The 24562-nt window shown below is 53.6% G+C and overlaps 1 protein-coding gene across 1 annotated transcript in view; it reads left to right on the forward strand.

Moving 5' to 3' along the window:
- The window catches only part of TNPO3 (transportin 3), a gene marked incomplete at its 3' end in the record, with an annotated part of 39005 nt that overhangs the window by 12249 nt on the left and 2194 nt on the right, over window positions 1-24562 (forward strand). Inside the window, exons 3-19 of the mRNA XM_082071892.1 lie at window positions 1386-1459; window positions 2906-3062; window positions 7109-7252; window positions 8734-8909; window positions 11333-11471; window positions 13410-13556; window positions 15292-15399; window positions 15479-15570; window positions 17072-17211; window positions 17289-17480; window positions 19289-19380; window positions 20100-20176; window positions 20434-20494; window positions 20764-20904; window positions 21000-21116; window positions 21890-21984; window positions 22078-22475. Coding sequence (XP_081928018.1) covers window positions 1386-1459; window positions 2906-3062; window positions 7109-7252; window positions 8734-8909; window positions 11333-11471; window positions 13410-13556; window positions 15292-15399; window positions 15479-15570; window positions 17072-17211; window positions 17289-17480; window positions 19289-19380; window positions 20100-20176; window positions 20434-20494; window positions 20764-20904; window positions 21000-21116; window positions 21890-21984; window positions 22078-22475 — 2350 coding nt within the window. The remainder of the gene's footprint in view (window positions 1-1385; window positions 1460-2905; window positions 3063-7108; window positions 7253-8733; window positions 8910-11332; window positions 11472-13409; window positions 13557-15291; window positions 15400-15478; window positions 15571-17071; window positions 17212-17288; window positions 17481-19288; window positions 19381-20099; window positions 20177-20433; window positions 20495-20763; window positions 20905-20999; window positions 21117-21889; window positions 21985-22077; window positions 22476-24562) is intronic.

Consider the following 24562-nt stretch of genomic DNA (forward strand, 5'->3'; position numbering starts at 1 on the left):
TAACCGTTTGCTCCACAGTCTGTATTTTAGAACTCCCGTGGCAAACTTTCAGCCGAGGCCTCGTGAGCATCTGCAGAGCAGGATTTCAGGAGACAAGATTCTCAGAAAATAAAACATTTGATGGAGTAGAATAGCAGCAGGGCTGGCTCAAGCTGCGCAGAGGTCCACCCCAGCATAGAAAACTACTAACTTTATATATATATCTTTATATACTTTATATGTCTTTATATACTATATATATATATACTTTATATACTATATCTTTACAGACCAGCAAAAAAATCAAGACAATGAAATTAAACAGTATTCCCTGAAAACAAAACAAACCGTTTCAGAACAAACGTGAGGCCTTGGGACTTATTTTAAACATGTTCTTTAAGCTCCAATGGCTGTTTGCTGCTCCCCTTATCTACAGTCCTGCTGAATAAAGCTATAGCTCAGCGAAGTGCAAAATAGGCCTGGCTTTGCAATGTCCGCCATGTCTCTGTCCACCTTAGATCCTTGTTTGCCCACTCAGTTCCAGTTTTCCCAGCAAAATGCAAGCTGGGCTTTATCCTGCAGGCGTTTAGTGCAACCTGCAGTTGCTTTTGGCAAATACGAGCTTAAAATTTTGGCAAATCTCATCTGCTAAGTGACACGAATCAAAGAGTATGTTAGAAAATTGTACTACCTTATATCTCTAAATAATGTGTTACATTGATGTGCATGTACTGAAGTGAAATGACTGATATTGAGCTTGAATTGGGCTGATCCACTGACTCCTGAGTAGTAAAACCATCACCATACAGCTCACTTATTTAGCAGGGGGAGCTCAAAGTGGCTCATCCAAGGCTGAGGCTGCTAAAGCCCAGACTATCTAGTCTTAACTTGCCGTTAAGAGCAGCCTGGTAGCCAGGCTTGTCTCACAGCGTCACTAGAGCCGTTCCTAACGTTAATCATGGGCTTAGGGGAGGGAGAGGAGATGCTGCAGGTCACGGCGATGCCGCCCAGCTCCGCTTTTGTTGCTTCTCACTTTTTTATGAACCAAAACCCCTTTTTCTCCCTTATTTGCCCCTCCAGCTCAGAGAATAGAGAAGATCGACGCGTGTCTCTGAGCACGGAATTGTTTCCCCTCCTTCATTATGTGGTTCCTTTAGTTCAATCAATTACTTTACCCTCTTGTTTGCTGTTTGGAGAGCTCGGGGGGCCGGTTTTACCCCAAAATTGAAGAGAACATCACCCCATTGGGGCGGTGGGCGCTCCATGGGGATCGCGCAGATAAAACGGGGATATTGTGAATTAATGTCGGGTCTGATGGTCCCAGCCCCGTCTCCTCTCCTTTGGGGCCGATTTCATCCGTCGCCACGCTTAGCCCTGGTTATTTTTTGTCTTTTTGTCCCCCTCAGCTCGCTTTAGCAATAGCAGACCTTGCCCTGCAAATGGCTTCTTGGAAAGGCTGCGTACAAACACTGGTTGAAAAGTAAGTATTGTCTATATCCTTCAACTCCTCAGTTCTTGTCCTTTATTTGGCAATCTCCATGTTACAGCACTGTTAACTTTTCCTACAGCATCAGTTACTGCACCAAATAAATTAAACTCTGGAAGATGTTATCAAACCGATTCATGTAGCTTCCTCTAAATACAACCCACGATTCCTGTCACCATGCTCAGGCTCACACTGTTATTCCTTATTGCACATGATGTGTGTAGCTTGAATTGAGACATTTTTAGCAGAAGAATGTCACATTCTTAACAGATCAATCCGTTAAATTTTATTTCTCATGGCTTTCCTTGTAAATATTTACTGACATAATGAACTACCTGGTCTTTTCCTTCCACTTTCTTCTTGGAGTTTTCCAGGTCTGTCCCATCCCTTTTTTATTTATTGCTTTAACTTTTAGAGCTGGAAGTAACATTCAACAGGGAAAGCGGGTGGGCAAAAGCTTTCAAACTGGGTGTCAAGTTTCTTAGGTTTCGTGAACTGCCCCCTCAGCTCCAGCAGGACAGGGAACTGCTGCAGAGTCCAGCGCAGCCACCAAGATGCTGCAGGGAGTGGAGCATCTCCCGTGTGAGGAAAGGCTGAGGGAGCTGGGGCTCTGGAGCTGGACAAGAGGACACTGAGGGGGGACTCATTCCTGGGGATCAATATGGAAAGGGGCAGTGTCAGGAGGATGGAGCCAGGCTCTTCTGGTGACAACCAGTGACAGGACAAGGGGCAATGGGTGCAAACTGGAACACAGGAGGTTCCACTTAAATATGAGAAGCAACTTGTTGGGGGTGAGGGTGGCAGAGCCTGGCCCAGGCTGCCCAGGGGGTTGTGGAGTCTCCTTCTCTGCAGACATTCCAACCCGCCTGGACACCTTCCTGTGTAACCTCATCTGGGTGTTCCTGCTCCATGGGGGGATTGCACTGGATGAGCTTTCAAGGTCTTTTCCAATCCCTGACATTCTGGGATTCTGTGAAACCCTGGGTGGGTGGGACCCGTGTCACCCCAAAAGTCACGCAGCACCAAACAGCCCCACGATAGGTTTCCTTAATTAATAAAGTGCTTAGGTGGCGGCAGGGAGGTGGGCCGGCCTGTGGCTCCGTGCGACGGCGCCGCGCGCGCTTCCACGGCCACGACTCCGCGCTCAGCGATTCCCTCATCCCTCCTTTGTCCGTGATGATCCCCCATCCCCTCCCGCTCCAGCCGCGGCCAGCGGCCGGTTGTGCTGCTGAGCTGCCAAAGCTTTGCCCGTTTTCCGTTCAAAACCCTTGAGCTAAACCGCCGGCAGAGGCTCTCGCTGCTCGGCCCTCGCGGCAGGCGCTGGAGCGTGTTCGCCATCACCCTCATGCCCAATCTCTCCGAAAAGCCGCTCCGCCTCTCGCTGTTTCCCAGTGTTTAGTGGTTTTGCGTGCGCTCAGCTCTCACCTTCGCGTTTTCCAGGTACAGCAACGACGTGACGTCCCTGCCCTTCCTGCTGGAGATCCTCACCGTGCTGCCCGAGGAGGTTCACAGCCGCTCCCTGCGCATCGGCGCCAACCGCCGCACCGAGATCATCGAGGATCTGGCCTATTACTCCAGCACCGTCGTCTCCCTGCTGGTAAGGAGACACTCATGCGGCGACGATTTACGATTAACGATGTAGACGAGGGAATAGAGTGACTATCAGCAAGTCTGCTGATGACACCAAGCTGGGAGGAGTGGTGACACTGGAAGCTGTGCTGCCATCAGAGACCTGGACAGGCTGGAGAGCTGGGCGGGGAATAACCTGATGAAATAGAACAAGGGAAAGGGTAGAGTCCTGCATCTGGGCAGGAACAACCCCAGGTTCCAGTATAGGTTGGGAAATTACATATTAGAGAGCAGTGTAGGGGAAAGGGACCTGGGGGTCCTGGGGACAGCAGGGTGACCATGAGCCAGCACTGGCCCTTGTGGCCAGGAAGCCAATGGGACCTGGGGTGGGTTAGAAGGGGGTGGTCAGTGGGTCAGAGAGGTTCTCCTGCCCCTCTACTCTGCCCTGGGGAGACCACACCTGGAATATTGTGTCCAGTTGTGGCCCCTCAGTTCCAGCAGGACAGGGAACTGCTGGAGAGAGTCCAGCGCAGCCACCAAGATGCTGGAGGGAGTGGAGCATCTCCCGTGTGAGGAAAGGCTGAGGGAGCTGGGGCTCTGGAGCTGGACAAGAGGAGACTGAGGGGTGACCTTATTAATGCTTATAAATATACAATGGTGAGTGCCACGAGGATAGAGCCAGGCTCTTCTCGGTGACAAACAATGATAGGACAAGGGGTAATGGGATCAAGCTGGAACACAAAAGGCTCCACTTAAATTTGAGAAAAAACTTCTTCTCAGTGAGGGTGACAGAGCCTGGAACAGGCTGCCCAGGGAGGTTGTGGAGTCTCCTTCTCTGCAGACATTCAAACCCGCCTGGACATGTTCCTGTGCGACCTCACCTGGGCGTTCCTGCTCCATGGGGGGATTGGACTGGATGAGCTTTTGAGGTCCCTTCCAATCCCAAACATACTGTGATACTGTGATACTGTGTGACCGAGCCCCGCTCGGCGGCTAAAGGCGGTTGTGAAGCTTCTCCTACCCTGCGCATCGCTAATCCCGGTTATTCCAGGTTGGGTGCGATTAAAAACCTGCGACAAATCTTGATGATCAAAATCCCAGTGAGGCTCCTGTTGAAAACAGAGCTCGTTATGGGGAATTAAGAACCTTCTCATCCTCTCAACTGCATTGTCCCCGCGAGGATCGTGCTGGTTTAGCCGGTGGGACAGAGCATGGGGCTCGGCTTTTGACTCAGTGTCCGTTAAATTCAGGAAAAGCTCTTTATTCTGCTGGGTTCAGCGGTTGCTCAGGGCTGGATTCCTGCACAGGCTCGGGGAGTTTTGGGTTATTTGATGGTTACGCAAGAAATTACTTCAGTCCGTTGTGGGGGGTGCATGTAGATCACTGGATCCTCTCTAGAGCCACACACGGGTCTGTCTCTCTCTACATGTTAGAAAAAGGGCGTTCAGGGACTTAAAGACTCTGATCTCTCTCTCTTTTCATGCCCCTTTCAGCCTTAAGTATGTCCCTAATTTTTGAGCGCTGTTTGGTGAGCTGAGGTGATGGACTTAACCGCACGGCACGTTTAGGATTGGCCATGTGAAGAGGCTGTTGTTCGTCACAAGTTTCCTCATCCAGGGAGCAAGTCAGGCTCTCCAAGAATGAGGCTGTTGTGGGCCCCAAAATGTGGAATTATAGAAACATAGAATCGCTTTAGTTGGAAAAGACCTTTGAGATCATGGAGTCCAACCATTAACCAAACAGTGTCACTAAACCATGTCCTGAGAACCTCATGTCTGTCTGTCCAACCCCCCAGGGATGGTGACTCCAGCACTGCCCTGGGCAGCCTGTTCCAATGCCCTCAGCCTCCTGTTCTCATTTTGGTTGGAAAAGACCTTTAAGATCAAGTCCAGGGCAAATTTGGGGAGCAGAGGGTAAGCGTGGAGGCGAATGGCTTCAGGGGCTGAAGACAAATGCTCCTCGCTGGCTCCGTCCTCGCCAGGGAGATTCTCCTGCTGCTCGGTGGTGGTTGAGCTCAGTCCATGAGCAGCCATCGGATCCCTGACTTTGTGTGGACCACGTGCCGTCGCTTCTCTTCCCGTAAAATTCTCCCATTTCACGCTGCTTATCTAAAGTTAACGTATTATCAGGTCTGTCACTCCACCAAGCAGCTGGAGGGTCCGAGCTCGCTCTTGAGATCCGGGGAAAAGGGGGATGAATCGCTTCATCCCCCTCCAGATTCATTTAATGTGCCGTTTCATTGATCCCCTCGTTATCTGCGGCCCCATCCCACATCTCTGCGCATCCCCGTCCCTGGGACCCCACACAAACTCACCCCCAGCAGCTTTCCTTGGTGTCATTTGCAGAAAAGGGCAGGGTTAGAGGTAAGACACCCTCAATTTAAACTTCCAACACCTTTGCAGAAGGTCCCTGTTGTCTTTCCACGCTGCATTCGGTGTCCCAAAGCCACAGAGAGCATCTGGGTGGCCGTCTGAGCGTGGCACATACTTGTGGTGGCTGTTTGGTGTTTGTGCCAGGTCTGGCTTTGCCAGAGCAAAGTCCTGTTTGCTGCGTAGGATTCGAATGCTAAACTCACTTTAAAAAAATTGCACGGGGACTGTGAAGTACAATATTTTCAGGATTGAAGCTTCAAGCCAGGAGCTCTGGAAACCCCCGTGTACAGGAATCCCGACCGCTTGTTCTCGTCTCCGTCAGCCTGGCGGGTCCCCTGGCGCTGGGTTCGGGTGAGGGGTGCGCTGGGTGCTGTGGGGCAGCAAAGCGCTGTCGGTCTCTTCCAGACCCACATCTGCGTCACTGCCGTGTCCTCGGGTGGGCGCTGGGGCAGCTCTGGCCCTCAGGACCCATCGTCTCAGCGCTTTTGTGGGGAGGAATATAAAATGGAGATTATGGGGAGTGTAAGGATTCGTCATGGATGGAACTCTGTGTGTCCATGTCTGAGACGGGATCCTGCAGGAAACTGACGGGCTGGGGATGGATGGAAACACTCAAACTGCTTTTACTGCTTCTGTAACAGCAGCTGAAGGTGACTGAGGGGGTTTGGCTCTGTCTCCACATCGCACCGAGCCCAGGGCTCCTTCCCTCACCGGGGGGAGTTGGGAGCGTTCTGCTTTCCTGAATGAGGGTGATCGGAGCCCACGGGGTCTTGAGAGGGTGTTTGCAGAACTGTCGTGTTCCTGATTACAAGGGCAGCGTCGGGACACAGAATCACAGGATCGTTTTGGTTGGAAGAGACCCTCAAGATCATTGAGTCCAACTGTTCCCCCACCCCTGTCCCTGCCCCGTGTCCTGAGAACCTCCTGGAGGGCTGGACTGACGGACATGGATGGTGACTCCAGCCCTGCCCTGGGCAGCCTGTTCCAATGCCCCACAGCCCTTTGGGGAAGAAATTGTTCCCACATCCAACCTCAACCTCCCCTGGCGCAACTTGAGGCCGTTTCCTCTGCTCCTGGCGCTTGTTCCTGGGGAGCAGAGCCCGACCCCCCTGGCTCCAAGCTCCTTTCAGGCAGTTCAGAGATCAGAAGGTCTCCCCTCAGCTCCTGTTCTCCAGCTGAACCCCCCAGCTCCCTCAGCCGCTCCATCACATTGTGCTCCAGCCCCTCACCAGCTCCGTTCCCTTCTCTCCACTCGCTCCAGCACCTCAAGGCCTTTCTTGGCGTGAGGGGCCCAGAACTGCCCCAGGATTGGCGGTTTGGCCTCCCCAGGTCCCAGCACAGGGACGGTCACTGCCCTGGGCCTGCTGGCCACACCAGTGCTGGCACCAGCCAGGATGCTGGTGGCCTCTTGGCCACCTGGGCACACGCTGGCTCATGTTCAGCCGCTGGCACCAACACCCCCAGCTCCTTTTCCAGCCGCTCTTCCCCAGCCTGCAGCGTCCATGGGGTTGTTGTGACCCAAGTGCAGGACCCGGCACTTGGCCTTGGTGACCCTCAGACAATTGGCCTCAGCCCATCGATCCAGATCCCTCTGTGGAGCCTCCTGCATTCTGACAAATAAGCAGCTTTCCTGAAGTGAGTTATTATTTTGCCTGTGCGGTTGTGTTGGGCTCTCCAGCAGTTCTCCCCTGTCCCGTTGCAGATGACGTGTGTGGAGAAAGCAGGCAACGATGAGAAGATGCTCATCAAAATCTTCCGGTGCTTGGGGAGCTGGTTCAACCTGGGGGTCCTGGACAGCACCTTCATGGCCAACAGCAAGTTACTGTCCCTGCTCTTCGAGGTGCTGGTGAGTGTTTCTCTAATAAATTGGGTTGGAGGGACCTTCAAAGCTCCCCCAGTGCCCCTGCCATGAGCAGGGACATCTGCACCAGCTCAGGGTGCTCAGACCCCGTCCAGCCTGGCCTGGGATGTCTCCAGGGATGGTTCATCCACCACCTCTCTGGGCACCTGGGCCAGGCTCTCACCACCCTCAGGGCCCAACGTTTCCTTAGGTCGGGCTCTGTGATGTGGGGACAAGACTGATGGACAGAAAGGATCATCAGTTTTGGTGCCTGTATGAAGCGCTTTTCTTGTGTAGCTCAGGCAGGAGCCAGGTTCCATTTCTCTGTCGTGGCTGCTAAACGTTCAGAGCAGAACAGAAGAATTTAACACCTGAGAAATGGCCATTTTGAGCCGTTTCTGTGGGTCGCCACGGCTGGCAAAGTAGGCGCTAGGTGGACTTTTGAGCCTACTCGGACAGAGTTTTGGCCTCAAACTCATTGTGCTTGGTCCTTACTCCAAGGCCATTTTCTTCATGAGGCTCTGAGCAAAATAGATTCATGTAGTGTATGCTCCAAGTAGGTTTGCAACCCTCATGGTGATTAATTTTGGCTTTAAAGTTGTCTGTATACGTTGAAAAAGTGCATTTGCTTAGTACTAAAATCAGGGTTGGTCGGTTTGTTTGTTTCTTTTCCCCAGATTCTCAGTAAAATCATTTTTAATTCCTTTTCTGGCAATGAACGGAAGGAACAGGGGGAATTCCTGCGGGACAGAGGTTCCTGCTGTGAGCAGCGCGGGAATTGGCTGTTCCTGCTCCCCTCGTTAACCAAACCCCCTCATTTGCATCTGCTCTGTGCTGCAGATCCAATTAATGACAGCTGCAAACGAGGGCTCCCGTTTGTGGGAGGAGGAAGGGGGAATATTCACGCGGGGACCAGCAGAAACGCGCCTCCCCCAGGACTTTTCATTATGTTCATACCACTTCTAAATCGGCGTTTTTGCCCCGTTTTTCCCTCCCTTCCACCTTGACGTGGGACCACAAATGGTTTTCCAAATGCGTCCAAGGCTGGTGCGAAAGGACACGGGTTGTTCCTGCTCCTTTGTTTCCCCTCCACGCTTCCCTGTTTGCTTTGCTCCTCCTTAATATGCCGCTCTCATCTCCCTCCTTAATTAATCCGGGCTCCATAGGAGCCGTTAAAGCTCCTGTTACATCAGCCTCGCACGATCGCTATAAATATCGACCAGGTGAGACCCGGAATCCTCTTGTTCACCCCCAAACCCTCACAATCATCAATATTTCATGTGTATTTGTGAGAAACTTCATCTCCATCTTCAATTTTGACCTCAAGTGTTGGAGGTGGTAAAGCAAACCAGGCTTTGCAGGGCTGGTTGAAGCTTTCGGGAGCCGTGGCTGCGCAGAAGCTCCACGAACTATTTCACAACCAACAAAAGACACATTTTTCCCCCGCTCCTTTCATGTATAATCACCAGGCTCTTGTTTTCTTGCAGCAACAAGACAAAACGTCGTCCAACCTCCACGAAGCCGCGTCCGACTGCGTCTGCTCGGCCCTTTACGCCATCGAGAACGTGGAGACCAACCTGCCCTTGGCCTTGCAGCTTTTCCAGGGCGTCCTGACCCTCGAGAGCGCCTATCACATGGCGGTGGCGCGCGAGGACCTGGACAAGTGAGTGACCCGCAACCCTGGGCTGTGCCGGGGAGGAGAGACGGGCGGTAATTAACTGTCACGGACAGTAATTAACTGTCACGCAGTCTGCCCGCGGTTATTTTTGGAATCGGTGCAGGGCCCTCAAGTCCCTTATGCAAATAAGATACTTGTGAAAGAAAGAAAGGTGAGCAAATGCAGCGGTTTGTGCGCTGGGCTGGAGGCAGCTTATAAAACCAGGAAGGATTTGTTTCTATCTCCTGCCCCACGAGAGCTCTTGAGAAGACTCGAAATGTGGACGTATGAAGCGTCTCTCAGGGCAAACCGAGACACCCTTGTCTATGAAAAAACATGTGGAAATGGGGTTGTAGCATCTATGGGGATGATTTCCACCCCCAAATATAGAAACAGAATCGTTTTGGTTGGAGAAGACCCTCAAGGTCATGGAGTCCAACCATAACCACCCCTGTCCCTGCCCCATGTCCTGAGAACCTCATGTCCGTCTGTCCAGCCCTCCAGGGATGGTGACTCCAGCACTGCCCTGGGCAGCCTGTTCCAATGCCCCACAGCCCTTTGGGGAAGAAATTGTTCCCACATCCAACCTCAACCTCCCCTGGCGCAACTTGAGGCCGTTTCCTCTGCTCCTGGCGCTTGTTCCTGGGGAGCAGAGCCCGACCCCCCTGGCTCCAAGCTCCTTTCAGGCAGTTCAGAGATCAGAAGGTCTCCCCTCAGCTCCTGTTCTCCAGCTGAACCCCCAGGTCCCTCAGCCGCTCCATCACATTGTGCTCCAGCCCCTCACCAGCTCCGTTCCCTTCTCTCCACTCGCTCCAGCACCTCAAGGCCTTTCTTGGCGTGAGGGGCCCAGAACTGCCCCAGGATTGGCGGTTTGGCCTCCCCAGGTCCCAGCACAGGGACGGTCACTGCCCTGGGCCTGCTGGCCACACCAGTGCTGGCACCAGCCAGGATGCTGGTGGCCTCTTGGCCACCTGGGCACACGCTGGCTCATGTTCAGCCTTTCCCAGCATCTCCTGCCGTTCTCATGGCCTCATGGTGACAGTGGTTGTGTCACCCTGTGGCTGATGAGTCCATCCGCAAGTCGTCAGGCATGTCCAACTTTTCCTCTTCAAACCCTGGTGGTTTCCATGCTCCCTGCTCAGATATTTGCCCCCCAGCTCTGTCCGTGAACACCAGGAGCGCTCGCTCTTCTTTTTAATGCTCATAAACACAACAAAATCAGTTGTGAGGTGCAGCTGGAACCTCCCCAGCACCAAACTGGTATTTCCACTTCAATAACCAGCTCCTCACCTCTTCTCTCAATGGGGCTTCCCCCAGTCCAACCAGTCGTGACACCATCGCACAATCATTTGGGCTGGATAAAAACGCCTTTAAGATCATTGAATCCAACCATTAACCTAACGCTCTGCCCCATTTCTCCTCTTTTTAAACATTCCTGGTAAGAATAAGGTGGATCCAACCTATTTTTAGTAAACTCCACTTGCATTTAGCCCATTTCCCTCCAACTTTTGCGTATTTTTGATCCTGGGCGCTAAATTATCTGGGTGCCTTTGACTTCAAGAAATTCCACGTGAAATGCGATTTCCACGAGCGAAATGATCAGTTAACTCCTCACACTGTGTCCTTTCCAAATTAACAACTCAAGGAGCATCTATTCCTGTTTATCCTTCCATTTGATAGAATTCGTCTCCAGTTGTCAGGTGTGTAAAAGTTGGTTCTAATAGTTTCTCTGCTTGGTATAAATTGACTCTGCAGCGGAATCTCTTCAATCTGTGGCTGGAAAATCGGAAAGGTTTTGTCTTCAGGATTAAAAATAAGTAATCTCATGTGGAACCCTCCCCTGTGCCTTTAGGACAGGCTTTAGGCTGAGTTTACAGCACATTGTGAGCTGCATCTGGCTTTAGAATTTCCCAAACCAAAACCAAAGCCCAGGACTAATGGTTTATCTTGGACCTTTTCCCCTAAACCCCTGATTTTAAGGTGGTTTTATTGGTGGGGGGTTTGGTTTGACGCTTGTTTTTCACTCTTCCTTTTGCTTCTAGTCTTAGACTAACGCTCATGGCCCAACTAAATTGCTTTTGTGTTACTCTTTGCTGTATTTTCACGCAGCGCCATCCCCTGTACGACCAATCGCTTTGTTTTCCAAGCAGATTTGGTATCATTTGCCTTGCGAAACGCGGCACGTTCCCCTCAGCTGTTCTGTTGCCGCATTTTTTGCAGAACTTTCCCCACGCGCTGCGCCTTATGGGAAAATACCATAAGATTTGTGGCATTTTCACCTCCTCCTGTTCCCCTATTTCACAATTCCCAACCGCGGACGGAAAGCTAAAGCGCAACTGGGTATTTCTGGGTGTGCGATGACGCTCCAGGGCGCGTTACCTGCGCCGAGCGAATCTTCCTGACTTGCGTTTTGTCTCTTGTTTCCCCAGGGTGCTCAATTATTGCCGCGTTTTCACCGAGCTCTGCGAGACCTTCCTGGATAAGATCGTGTGCACGCCGGGCCAGGGGCTGGGCGACCTGCGCACGCTGGAGCTGCTGCTGATCTGCGCGGGTCACCCGCAGTACGAGGTGAGGGAGCTTCGTGCGCCTTCTCCGCATCCCCGTCGCCAATCTCGCTCATCCGGAGCACGATCAGTGCGAATAACCTTTAATTTGGTGTTGCCGCGGCTGCGGTTTGAGCTGCTGGGTTTGGCGTGACCCACCTGCGTTCGTGGTGCGGAAATTGGGCTCGTTTTCCCTTTCCCGGCGGCCTGGGTGTGTGAGGCTGCGACCGCAGCTCCAAAGTCCTCTATTATTTTATTGTCACGTATTTCATTTAAACTTTGCGGGGATTGCAGTGGAGCTCATGGTAGTCGTGGTCAATGGGCAGAGTCCAGTTGGGGCCTGTATCCAGTGCAGAGCCTCAGGGGGCAGTGCTGGGGCCGGGATTATTCAATATATTCATCAATGATTTGGACGAGGGAATAGAGTGACTATCAGCCAGTTTGCTGGTGACACCAAGCTGGGAGGAGTGGTGACACTGGAAGCTGTGCTGCCATCAGAGACCTGGACAGGCTGGAGAGCTGGGAGGGGAGAAATGTAATGAAATAGAACAAGGACAAGTGTAGAGTCTTGAATCTGGGCAGGAACAACCCCAGGTTCAGTGTAGGTTGGGGAATGACCTGTTAGAGAGCAGCATAGGGGAAAGGGAGCTGGGGGTCCTGGGGACAGCAGGGTGACCATGAGCCAGCACTGGGCCCTTGTGGCCAGGAAGCCAATGGGACCTGGGGTGGGTTAGAAGGGGGTGGTCAGTAGGTCAGAGAGGTTCTCCTGCCCCTCTGCTCTGCCCTGGGGAGACCACACCTGGAATCTTGTGTCCAGTTGTGGCCCCTCAGTTCCAGCAGGACAGGGAACTGCTGCAGAGAGTCCAGCGCAGCCACCAAGATGCTGGAGGGAGTGGAGCATCTCCCGTGTGAGGAAAGGCTGAGGGAGCTGGGGCTCTGGAGCTGGACAAGAGGACACTGAGGGGGGACTCATTCCTGGGGATCAATATGGAAAGGGGGAGTGTCAGGAGGATGGAGCCAGGCTCTTCTGGGTGACAACCAGTGACAGGACAAGGGGCAATGGGTGCAAACTGGAACACAGGAGGTTCCACTTGAATATGAGAAGCAACTTGTTGGGGTGAGGGTGGCAGAGCCTGGCCCAGGCTGCCCAGGGGGGTTGTGGAGTCTCCTTCTGTGCAGACATTCCAACCCCTGGACACCTTCCTGTGGAACCTCAGCTGGGTGTTCCTGCTCCATGGGGGGATTGCACTGGATGAGCTTTCCAGGGCCCTTCCAACCCCTGACATTCTGGGATTCTGTGAACTTCATCCTCCAATGTGCTGTTTAGCATCAAACCTCCCCGAGCATCCTCCCTTAAATACACTGTATTTAAGACACGATTATTCAACCCCCCTTTGCTTCCTCTAAAACTTAATTAAACCCCAGCAGTGGGTCCCTGGCTGACTTATCGCTGTGTTCGGGGGCGATTGTCCCCCTCAATCCCACACGGAGGGGGGAGGTGCCCACTGGCATTTTCTGGGTTCTCTCCTCCCTTCCCTCCGTGTTTGGGGTCCCAATGGGACAGAGACGCAGCCGCCACAGCGATGGGCACTGGGTGTGATTTCCAGAGGTTTTTAGAGCCTGAAAATACATCAGGAAAGGAATTAACCATCCAATGCGTGAGCACGTGCGCTGATCGCGGTCGCAGAGATAAAATCCCATCGCTGGCCGATCCCATTGATGTGAAACGAGGCGACGTCCGTGCTGTGAATGAAGGGACCGTCCTTACACCTCCACGTTAATTTTGCGGAGAGGAGGTTTTGCTCCTGAGGGCTTATTAAGCGAGAAGTTTAATTATTAAGCTTATGCAGCGAGAAGCAGCAGCTCCGCGGTGCCCCCGGCGGCGATTCCTCCGTCGGGAGCGCGAGCGGAGGACAAGAATAAAATAGCGGTGACGAAATGTCCAATTTGTCTTTTGAAACAGGTGGTAGAAATCTCGTTTAACTTCTGGTACAGACTGGGGGAGCACCTGTACAAGACGGACGACGCGATGATCCACAGCATCTTCAAAGCCTACATCCAGCGCCTGCTGCACGCCCTGGCCAGGCACTGCCAGCTCGACTCGGACCACGTGAGGGCTGCTTTTGCTTTATTTTCCCTCTATTTTCTATTTTCTCTCTATTTTCTCTGCCTGGGATGTGTGTGTCCTCACTGCTGCGTGCTGACACCTCTCCATAGCTATAAGGCTCTGCAGTCGCAATAATTGCAGAGAAAGGATTGAGAATGATTAAAATCACAGAATCACAGAATGGACTGGGTTGGAAAAGCCCTCAGAGATCATCCAGTCCAACCCTTGGTCCAACTCCAGTCCGTTTACTAGATCATGGCACTAAGTGCCATGTCCAGTCTCAGATTAAAAACCTCCAGGGCCGGTGAGTCCAGCACCTCCCTGGGCAGCCATTCCAATCCTGACCACTCTCTCTGCACAGAATTGCTTTCTCATCTCCAGCCTCAATTTCCCCTGGCAGAGTTGAAGCCCATGGCCCCTTGTCCTATTGCTGATGCCTGGGAGAAGAGCCCAATCCCCCCCTGGCTAGAACTGCCCTTCAGGTAGTTCTAGAGAGTGCTGAGCTCAGCTCTGAGCCTCCTCTTCTCCAGACTAAACAAGCCCAGCTCCCTCAGCCTCTCCCCATAGGGCTTGTGTTCCAGTCCCTTCCCCAGCCTTGTTGCTCTTCTCTGGACCCGCTCCAGCACTTCAATCTCTTTCCTGAGCTGAGGGGCCCAGAACTGAACACAATACTCCAGGTGTGGCCTCCCCAATGCAGAGCACAGGGGAAGGGTCACTGCCCTTGTCCTGCTGACCACGCTGGTTTGGATACAGGACAGGATCCCATTGGCCTTCTTGGCCACCTGGGCACACTGGTGGCTCCTGTTGAGCTTCCTGTCCATTAGTCCCCCAGGTCCCTTTCTGCCTGGCTGCTCTCCAGCCACTCTGTGCCAGCCTGGAGCGCTGCAGGGGGTTGTTGTGGCCAAAGTGCAGCACCCGGCACTTGGCCTTATTGAACTTCATCCCATTGGAATCAGCCCATTTTTCCAGTCTATCCAGATCCCTCTGCAGAGCCCTCCTGCCTTCCAGCAGCTCCACACTCCCTCCCAACTTGGTGTCATCAGCAAATTTGCTGCTGATGGTCTCAATCCCCTCATCTAAATCGTCAATAAAGATGTTCAACAGGACTGGAGCCAACACTGACCCCTGGGGAACACTATATTCAACCTCTTTTCGTTAAGCTGGTTCTTGTTCTAACAGGGTGACCCTCTCCCGCCTCCCCCCGGCTGTTTCTCAGTTTGAGAGACGCCTCGTCCCCTGTTTGGGGACATTTGGTTGGAATAAAGCTCGCTGGCCGCAGCGCTCTCCTCTTCCTCCTTGGATTCTGAGATGCTTTATCCTCCTTCATCCCCGGAGGGGTTTAAAAGGCGTTTAGACGAGGTTCTTAGCGACGTGGTTTAGTGCTAGAGTTGGGTTATGATTGAACTCGATCCTGAGGGTCTCTTCCAACCAAAACAATTCTATGATTCTTCCATCTCTGCCTGGGCTCCTCATCCCTGCGGTTTCAGAGCAGGAACACGCACAGTCCGTTCAAGTTGTCGGCATTTTCAATCATAAAATGGTTTTGCTCGGAAGAGATGCTCGAGATCATCCCGTTTGTGCGGAGCTCTCCTTCACATCCCCTCCAGCAGCTCCATTTGGGGAGAGAAGGGCGGAAATGATGGATTTCTTCTCTAAAATTTGTTGTCCTGGCTGTGGGTGAGTGGGAACCTGGTTTTCCCTGAGCTCTCACCCTTTTGCTCTCCCTCATCTCTTTCAGGAGGGCGTCCCGGAGGAGACCGACGACTTCGGGGAGTTTCGGATGCGGGTCTCGGACCTGGTGAAGGACCTGATCTTCCTGGTGGGCTCCGTGGAGTGTTTTGCTCAGGTGGGTTTTGCGGGAGCGACGTGTTTGCGCCCACGCGTGTCTTGTAGCTTCTTTTGTGACCCATTTCTCGTTCTCACAGCTTTACGCGACGCTGAAGGACGGGAACCCGCCCTGGGAGGTGACGGAAGCCGTGCTCTTCATCATGGCCTCCATCGCCAAGAGCGTCGACCAGTGAGTATCGACCCTCCTGCTCCGCTCCCCAAGGGCTGCGGGGTCCAGTTTTGCAGAGACACCAAGAATATCCCCAGGATTCTCTTAGGAACATGCTTTCCTGGGCAGAATTTTTTAACAAACACACTTTATTTTGAGAAATACACAGACGAGGCAGCTGATGGAGCAGCTCTGTATTCCCAGGGACTGAGGGCTCCGTTTTCTGGCCAGAAACACGGAGCTGGGACTGCGGGAAGCACTTGGACCTTCCTGGCTCTCCGCCTGCCTTTAGTGCCACAAACGTGAGCTCAGCTCTGGTACAACAGGATGAAGGTTTTATTTGCCCTGAGTTTATCTCCTGAAAGTGTTTTTTCTTAGGCAATCCCAGGGGAGTCACCACCGTCGCTGCCTCTTGTTATCTCCACCAAGGCTGCTCTCGCTGGCTTTTATCTTCAGTTTTTATTCCTGCTTTGTTTTTGAGAGTATGAGCTCTGCACAGGGAGCTCTGCTCCCCACCAGCCTGTCCCACCAGGTTCTGGGTTATATATTGTCTGAAAGTATTATTATACACGCTGAATATATTTTGTCTCTTTTGGTAAAACTTGAGGCTGTTGTGCTGCTGGATTGTGGCTCCAACAACCCCCCATGTCTTGGGTATCCAGTGCAGTGAAGCCGCAGGGTTTGGCAGATTCTGGGCGAAATGTGAGCTTAAAAAAACAGATTATTCATAGAAATGTTTGTGACATGGCTTGAGGATAAGTGTAGAGTCTTGCATCTGGGTACGAACAAGCCCAGGTTCCAGTATAGGTTGGGGAATGAGCTGTTGGAGAGCAGTGAAAAGGGGCCTGGGGGTCCTGGGGACAGCAGGGTGACCATGAGCCAGCACTGGGCCCTTGTGGCCAGGAAGCCAATGTGACCTGGGGTGGGTTAGAAGGGGGTGGTCAGTAGGTCAGAGAGGTTCTCCTGCCCCTCTGCTCTGCCCTGGGGAGACCACACCTGGAATATTGTGTCCAGTTGTGGCCCCTCAGTTCCAGCAGGACAGGGAACTGCTGCAGAGAGTCCAGCGCAGCCACCAAGATGCTGCAGGGAGTGGAGCATCTCCCGTGTGAGGAAAGGCTGAGGGAGCTGGGGCTCTGGAGCTGGACAAGAGGACACTGAGGGGGGACTCATTCCTGGGGATCAATATGGAAAGGGGCAGTGTCAGGAGGATGGAGCCAGGCTCTTCTGGTGACAACCAGCGACAGGACAAGGGGTAATGGGTGCAAACTGGAACACAGGAGGTTCCACTTGAATTTGAGAAGCAACTTGTTGGGGTGAGGGTGGCAGAGCCTGGCCCAGGCTGCCCAGGGGGTTGTGGAGTCTCCTTCTGTGCAGACATTCCAACCCCCTGGACACCTTCCTGTGTAACCTCAGCTGGGTGTTCCTGCTCCATGGGGGGATTGCACTGGATGAGCTTTCCAGGGCCCTTCAACCCCTGACACTCTGGGATTCTGTGATAAACCATCCGCTGTTCCCCCCTCAGGGAGAACAACCCGACTCTGGTGGAGGTGCTGGAGGGGGTGGTTCGCCTCCCCGAAACGGTGCACACCGCCGTGCGCTACACCAGCATCGAGCTGGTGGGAGAGATGAGCGAGGTGGTGGACAGGAACCCCCAATTCCTGGGTGAGTCCCTCCCCATCACCCCCTCCCCGCGTCCCCAAGCCCCAGACCCCTCTTCACGCCGCGTTTCTCCCCCGCAGACCCCGTGCTGGGTTATTTGATGAAAGGTCTGTGCGACCGGCGCTTGGCGTCGGCGGCGGCCAAGGCCATCCACAACATCTGCTCCGTGTGCCGGGACCACATGGCGCAGCACTTCACGGGGCTGCTGGAGATCGCCCGCTCCCTCGACTCCTTCACGCTCTCGCCAGAGGCGGCCGTGGGGCTCCTGAAGGGTACGTGTGTGGAAAAGTTCTCGATGTGCGTGGCCGGCGGGACCAGGGCAGTGACTGTCCCTGTGCTGGGCAATGGGGAGGACAAACTGCGAGTCCTGGGGGCGGTTCTGGGCACCAGAATCCCCTCAGGGCTCAAAATGGCGGCACCAGAATCCCCTCAGGGCTCAAAATGGCGGCACCCAAATCACCTCAGGGCTCAAAATGGCAGCACCAGAATCACCTCAGGGCTCAAAGTGGCGGCACCAGGGGTGGCGGGATCACCTCACACACAAAATGGTGGGACCGGGGGCACCAGAATCACCTCAGGGCTCAAAATGGCAGCACCCAAATCACCTCAGGGCTCAAAATGGCGGCACCAGAATCACCCCAGGGCTCAAAATGGCGGCACCAAAATCACCTCAGGGCTCAATATTGTGGCACCTGGAGCGCAAGTGTGATGGGAGCGGCTGAGGGACCTGGGGGATCAGCTGGAGAACAGGAGCTGAGGGGAGACCTTCTGATCTCTGAACTGCCTGAAAGGAGCTTGGAGCCAGGGGGGTCGGGCTCTGCTCCCCAGGAACAAGCGCCAGGAGCAGAGGAAACGGCCTCAAGTTGCGCCAGGGGAGGTTGAGGTTGGATGTGGGAACAATTTCTTCCCCAAAGGGCTGTGGGGCATTGGAACAGGCTGCCCAGGGCAGTGCTGGAGTCACCATCCCTGGAGGGCTGGACAGACGGACATGAGGTTCTCAGGACACGGGGCAGGGACGGGGTGGGTTGTGGTTGGTCTCCATGACCTTGAGGGTCTTCTCCAACCAAAACGATTCTATGTTTCTATATCGGGGGGTGGAAATCATCCCCATAGATGCTACAACCCCATTTCCACATGTTTTTTCATAGACAAGGGTGTCTCGGTTTGCCCTGAGAGACGCTTCATACGTCCACATTTCGAGTCTTCTCAAGAGCTCTCGTGGGGCGGGAGATAGAAACAAATCCTTCCTGGTTTTATAAGCTGTCTCCAGCCCCGCTCTGAACTTCAAATGCAGGAAGAAAACATTGTCAGTGCTCACAGCCACGTTAGCAAGGGGTTACTGCTCTGTCTGAGTCAGCTGCTGTACACGCAGGGTGCCAAATTGCAAATATGTTCATTTTTAGAGGTGCTTTAGAGGAATGCAGTTTTTCAGCTCCGGCCGGCGCTGGGACGTTCGCTTGTCCCGGGGCCATCGGGCTCCGCGCGGCTCTGCACCCACGGCCCAGTGTGGGAACGCGCAGGACACGATTCCCCACGGGTCCGAGCGCTTCGGAAACCTTTAAAAACGGAGCTGGAGCGTTATTGTGGCCGTACAGTTGGGGTGTGCGACTAAAGACACGAACTCCTCTTGTTTGTGCCCCCGTCTCGACGCCGGCAGCACCGGCCACAATCCCCAGCTGCTCCTTTGAAACAACACAACAAATCCACGAGTGGGGCGGTTTATTCCTCGCTGTGATGTGGCGGTCGGGAGCGGCTCAGGCGCATGTTCTCATATGTTTATTTGTGCTGAGCCCTAAAATGCCTTCGCTGTGGGTCAAAAAAAGCTTCTTCCGACCTCCTGATGCCACCAGGGCGAGGACGCTGTGGGAACACCCACTGTGTCCCCGTGTCCTCGTGATGTCCCTTCTCCTTCCCACCCCGCGGCGCATGTTTCGGTGTCGGGTTTAAGCCAAAACGCGAGTTTAAGCTGCGGAGAAGCGGCTGGGGAGCGAGCGCAGCGTTTTCCCCGCGGCGGGCAGGCTCTCTTGGGCTCGTCCTCGCTGTGTTCCTGCTCCTGAACATGTCTGCTCTTGCCTTTCAGGAACGGCCCTGGTCCTGGCCCGCCTGCCCCTGGAGAAGATCGCGGAATGTCTCAGCGAGCTCTGCGCCGTGCAGGTGATGGCGCTCAAGAAGGTACAGCCTGTTAATCCGCTCCTTGTCGCTGGTTTAAATGGGACAGAGCAGAGCCCGTCAAGCGGCTGTGGCTCCATCTTTGCATCCTCAAAGCCTAAGACTGAGACAATCCTTGTCCCTGTATCTCCTGGCTGAGAAATACCCAGCTCCCAGAACATGCGATGGGTGAAATGGGGTGAAAACAATCCCTAAAAACCACTTTATGTAGCAAAGATCCTTCCCGCACCCCCTTAAACGCAACAGGCAGCTTTCACCCCACGTCTATGGGTGGAGAACTCGGTTTCCCCGTGGGGCACGTGGCCCCAGAAGGTCACGTTCTGGCCATCCCCAAAAATGTGGTGGCCATAGTGACCTGAACTGCACAGGCGATTGGACCAGATCATAGAATCAGAATAATTTTGGTTGGAAAAGCCCCTTAAGATCGAGTCCAACCATAACCCCCCCCGTTCCTGCCCCATGTCCTGAGAACCTCATGTCTGTCTGTCCAGCCCTCCAGGGATGGTGACTCCAGCACTGCCCTGGGCAGCCTGTTCCAATGCCCCACAGCCCTTTGGGGAAGAAATTGTTCCCACATCCAACCTCAACCTCCCCTGGCGCAACTTGAGGCCGTTTCCCGGCCCAAAAGGGGGATGTGAAATTGCTGCTGCTACCCAGACAGTGTTTATTCAATCTTCCCTGGGAAAAGTCCTGAAATCCCATCATTTTCCCTTGTTTTGCAGCTGCTCTCTCAGGAGCCGAGCAACGGCCTCTCCTCAGACCCCACCGTGCCCCTGGATCGACTCGCCGTCATATTTAGGTGAATAAAGAGGGGCTGGGGCAGCCCAGGCTGGGGGGTGTGAGCTCCGCAGCCAAAACCGCTCATTTAAAACTAAACTAATCACAGCTCGTTTCCCCCTGATCCCCAAAATGGGCTGGAAGCAGCTTCTTCACCAAGTTCAAGGCTCTCCAGCTGCTGGTCCTTTTCCTGCGGGCGTTTGAGGCTCCAACCCATTTAAACACAAAACCCGAGTGCTTAGAAACCTAAAAAACTAACGTTTCGCTGCTTTTTCACAGACACACCAACCCCATTGTAGAGAACGGACAGATCCACCCGTGCCAAAAAGTCATTCAGGAGGTAAGTGCCAGGTTTCTATGATTTGGGGAAGGGATGGGTGGTGGGGAAGGAGTTTGGATGGAGAACACGGCTCTGCAAATGTCCCAAGTGCTTTAATTTCCCTGCCCGTGTGACGTTTGCTGTGCTGCTACGGGGCTTTTTATCCACTCCGAGCTCTTTATTCCTATATAAATCTAATTTACGCATCCTCTAGCACAGGTTATTGTATTTTTTGGGGGCTTGAGCGGGCTCTGCCGCAGGGATTTGGGTGTTTTTGTCCCGTCTCTCAGATCTGGCCGGTGCTGTCGGAGACCCTGAACAAACACAGTGCCGATAACCGCATCGTGGAGCGGTGCTGCCGGTGCCTGCGCTTCGCCGTGCGCTGCGTGGGGAAGGGCTCGGCCGCGCTCCTGCAGCCGCTCGTCACCCAGGTACGGCCGGGGGGACACAACCCCCCGTTCTCGGGGCCTTTCGGGGCGCTGGGACGCGGCGGAGCCGGCGGGGGGGTGACGCTGTGTCCCCGCAGATGGTGAACGTGTACCGGGCGCACCAGCACTCCTGTTTCCTCTACCTGGGCAGCATTTTGGTGGACGAGTACGGGATGGAGGAGGGATGCAGGCAGGGCCTGCTCGACATGCTGCAGGTGGGTGCTGCGAGCCGGCGGGTTCCGTTCCTGTTATCTGAGTCATCAAATAAGCCGGGAAAGGGCTTCAAAGTCATTGAGTCCAACCCTTAACCCAAAAGTGTCCCTGAGAACCTCATCTCTGTCCAACCCTCCAGGGATGGTGACTCCAGCACCGCCCTGGGCAGCCTGTTCCAATGCCCCACAGCCCTTTGGGGAAGAAATTGTTCCCCAGATCCAACCTCAACCTCCCCTGGCGCAACTTGAGGCCGTTTCCTCTGCTCCTGGCGCTCGTTCCTGGGGAGCAGAGCCCAACCCCCCCGGCTCCAAGCTCCTTTCAGGCAGTTCAGAGATCAGAAGGTCTCCCCTCAGCTCCTGTTCTCCAGCTGAACCCCCCAGGTCCCTCAGCCGCTCCATCACACTTGTGCTCCAGCCCCTCACCAGCTCCGTTCCCTTCTCTCCACTCGCTCCAGCACCTCAAGGCCTTTCTTGGCGTGAGGGGCCCAGAACTGCCCCAGGATTGGCGGTTTGGCCTCCCCAGGTCCCAGCACAGGGACGGTCACTGCCCTGGGCCTGCTGGCCACACCAGTGCTGGTCCCAGCCAGGATGCTGGTGGCCTCTTGACCACCTGGGCACACGCTGGCTCATGTTCAGCCAGTGCCACCAACACCCCCAGGGCCTTTTCCAGCCGCTCTTCCCCAGCTGCAGCGTCCATGGGGTTGTTGTGACCCAAGTGCAGGACCCGGCCTCATTGTAATCATGACTAATTGCTAATGAATCCCCACCCTTGGCAGGCGCTGTGCATCCCCACCTTCCAGCTCCTCGAGCAGCCCAACGGCCTCCAGAACCACCCGGACACTGTGGACGATCTGTTCCGCCTGGCAGCCAGGTACGCACACCAGGATCGCCACAGCCCCCTCTCCTCGTGGAGGGGTCCCCACGGGCAGGATGTGTCCCCTCACATCCGTCCGTCTGTCCGCAGGTTCATCCAGCGCAGCCCCGTCACGCTGCTCCGCAGCCAGGTGATGATCCCCATCCTGCAATGGGCCATCGCCGCCACCACCCTGGATCACCGCGACGCCAACTGCAGCGTCATGAAGTTCCTGCGCGACCTCATCCACACCGGGGTGGCCAACGACGTGAGTCACCCCGGGGTGTCACCCTGGTTTGTCACCGCTGTCCTGGCGCCGGAGCCAGGCACCGCGGCGGAGACGCCCCCAGAGCGAGGGGCAGCACGTCCAGCCCCACACGCTGCTCACCCCCTTCTCCTTTCTTTCTTCTTTCTTTCTCCTTCTTTCTTTTTGTTTTTTCCTCCTTCTTTTTTCCTCTTTCCTTCCTCCTCCCTCCCTTCTTCCTCCTCCCTCCCTTCTTCTTCCTTCTGTCTTCTTCCTTCCATCTATCTATCTATCTATCTATCTATCTATCTATCTTCTTCCTTCCATCTATCTTCCTTCCATCTATCTTCTTCCTTCCATCTATCTTCTTCCTTCCATCTATCTATCTATCTATCTATCTATCTATCTATCTTCCTTCCATCTTCTTCCTTCCTTCCATCTTCTTCCTTCCTTCCATCTTCTTCCTTCCTTCCTTCCATCTTCTTCCTTCCTTCCTTCCATCTTCTTCCTTCCATCTTCTTCCTTCCATCTATCTGTCTTCTGTCTTCTGTCTTCTTCCTTCTATCTTCTTCCTTCTATCTTCTTCCTTCCATCCATCTTCTTCCTTCCATCCATCTTCTTCCTTCCTTCCATCTTCTTCCTTCCTTCCATCTTCTTCCTTCCTTCCTTCCTTCCATCTTCTTCCTTCCATCCATCTTCTTCCTTCCATCCATCTTCTTCCTTCCATCCATCTTCTTCCTTCCATCCATCTTCTTCCTTCCTTCCATCTTCTTCCTTCCTTCCTTCCATCTTCTTCCTTCCTTCCTTCCATCTTCTTCCTTCCTTCCTTCCTTCCTTCCTTCCTTCCTTCCTTCCATCTTCCTTCCTTCCTTCCATCCATCTTCCTTCCATCTTCTTCCTTCCTTCCTTCTTCTTCCTTCCTTCCTCATCTTCTTCCTTCCTTCCTTCCATCTTCTTCCTTCCTTCCTTCCTTCCTTCCTTCCTTCCTTCCTTCCTTCCTTCCTTCCTCCTTCCTTCCTTCCTTCCTTCCTTCCTTCCTTCCTTCCTTCCTTCCTTCCTTCCTTCCTTCCTTCCTTCCTTCCTTCCTTCCTTCCTTCCTTCCTTCCTTCCTTCCTTCCTTCCTTCCTTCCTTCCTTCCTTCCTTCTTCCTTCTTCTTCCTTCCTTCCATCTTCTTCCTTCCTTCCTTCCATCTTCTTCCTTCCTTCCTTCCTTCTTCTTCCTTCCTTCCTTCCTTCCTTCCTTCCTTCCTTCCTTCCTTCCTTCCTTCCTTCCTTCCTTCCTTCCTTCCTTCCTTCCTTCCTTCCTTCCTTTCCTTCCTTCCTTCCTTCCTTCCTTCCTTCCTTCCTTCCCTTCCTTTCCTTCCTTCCTTCCTTCCTTCCTTCCTTCCTTCCTTCCTTCCTTCCTTCCTTCCTTCCTTCCTTCCTTCCTTCCTTCCTTCCTTCCTTCCTTCCTTCCTTCCTTCCTTCCTTCCTTCCTTCCTTCCTTCCTTCCTTTCCTTCCTTCCTTCCTTCCTTCCTTCCTTCCTTCCTTCCTTCCTTCCTTCCTTCCTTCCTTCCTTCCTTCCTTCCTTCCTTCCTTCCTTCCTTCCTTCCTTCCTTCCTTCCTTCCTTCCTTCCTTCCTTCCTTCCTTCCTTCCTTCCTTCCTTCCTTCCTTCCTTCCTTCCTTCCCTTCCTTCCTTCCTTCCTTCCTTCCTTCCTTCCTTCCTTCCTTCCTTCCTTCCTTCCTTCCTTCCTTCCTTCCTTCCTTCCTTCCTTCCTTCCTTCCTTCCTTCCTTCCTTCCTTCCTTCCTTCCTTCCTTCCTTCCTTCCTTCCTTCCTTCCTTCCTTCCTTCCTTCCTTCCTTCTTCTTCTTCCTTCCTTCCTTCCTTCCTTCCTTCCTTCCTTCCTTCCTTCCTTCCTTCCTTCCTTCCTTCCTTCCTTCCTTCCTTCCTTCCTTCCTTCCTTCCTTCCTTCCTTCCTTCCTTCCTTCCTTCCTTCCTTCCTTCTTCTTCCTTCCTTCCTTCCTTCCTTCCTTCCTCCTTCCTTCCTTCCTTCCTTCCTTCCTTCCTTCCTTCCTTCCTTCCTTCCTTCCATCTTCTTCCTTCCTTCCTTTCCTTCCTTCCTTCCTTCCTTCCTTCCTTCCTTCCTTCCTTCCTTCCTTCCTTCCTTCCTTCCTTCCTTCCTTCCTTCCTTCCTTCCTTCCTTCCTTCCATCTTCTTCCTTCCATCTTCTTCCTTCCTCCTTCCTTCCTCTTCCTTCCTTCCTTCCTTCTTCCTTCCTTCCTTCCTTCCTTCCTCTTCCTTCCTTCCTCCTTCCTTCCTTCCTTCCTTCCTTCCTTTCCTTCCTTCCTTCTCCTTCCTTCCTTCCTCCAT

Source organism: Streptopelia decaocto (genome assembly GCF_964273445.1).
Source record: "Streptopelia decaocto genome assembly, chromosome: 1".
In the NCBI taxonomy this organism is placed as follows: Eukaryota; Metazoa; Chordata; class Aves; order Columbiformes; family Columbidae; genus Streptopelia; species Streptopelia decaocto.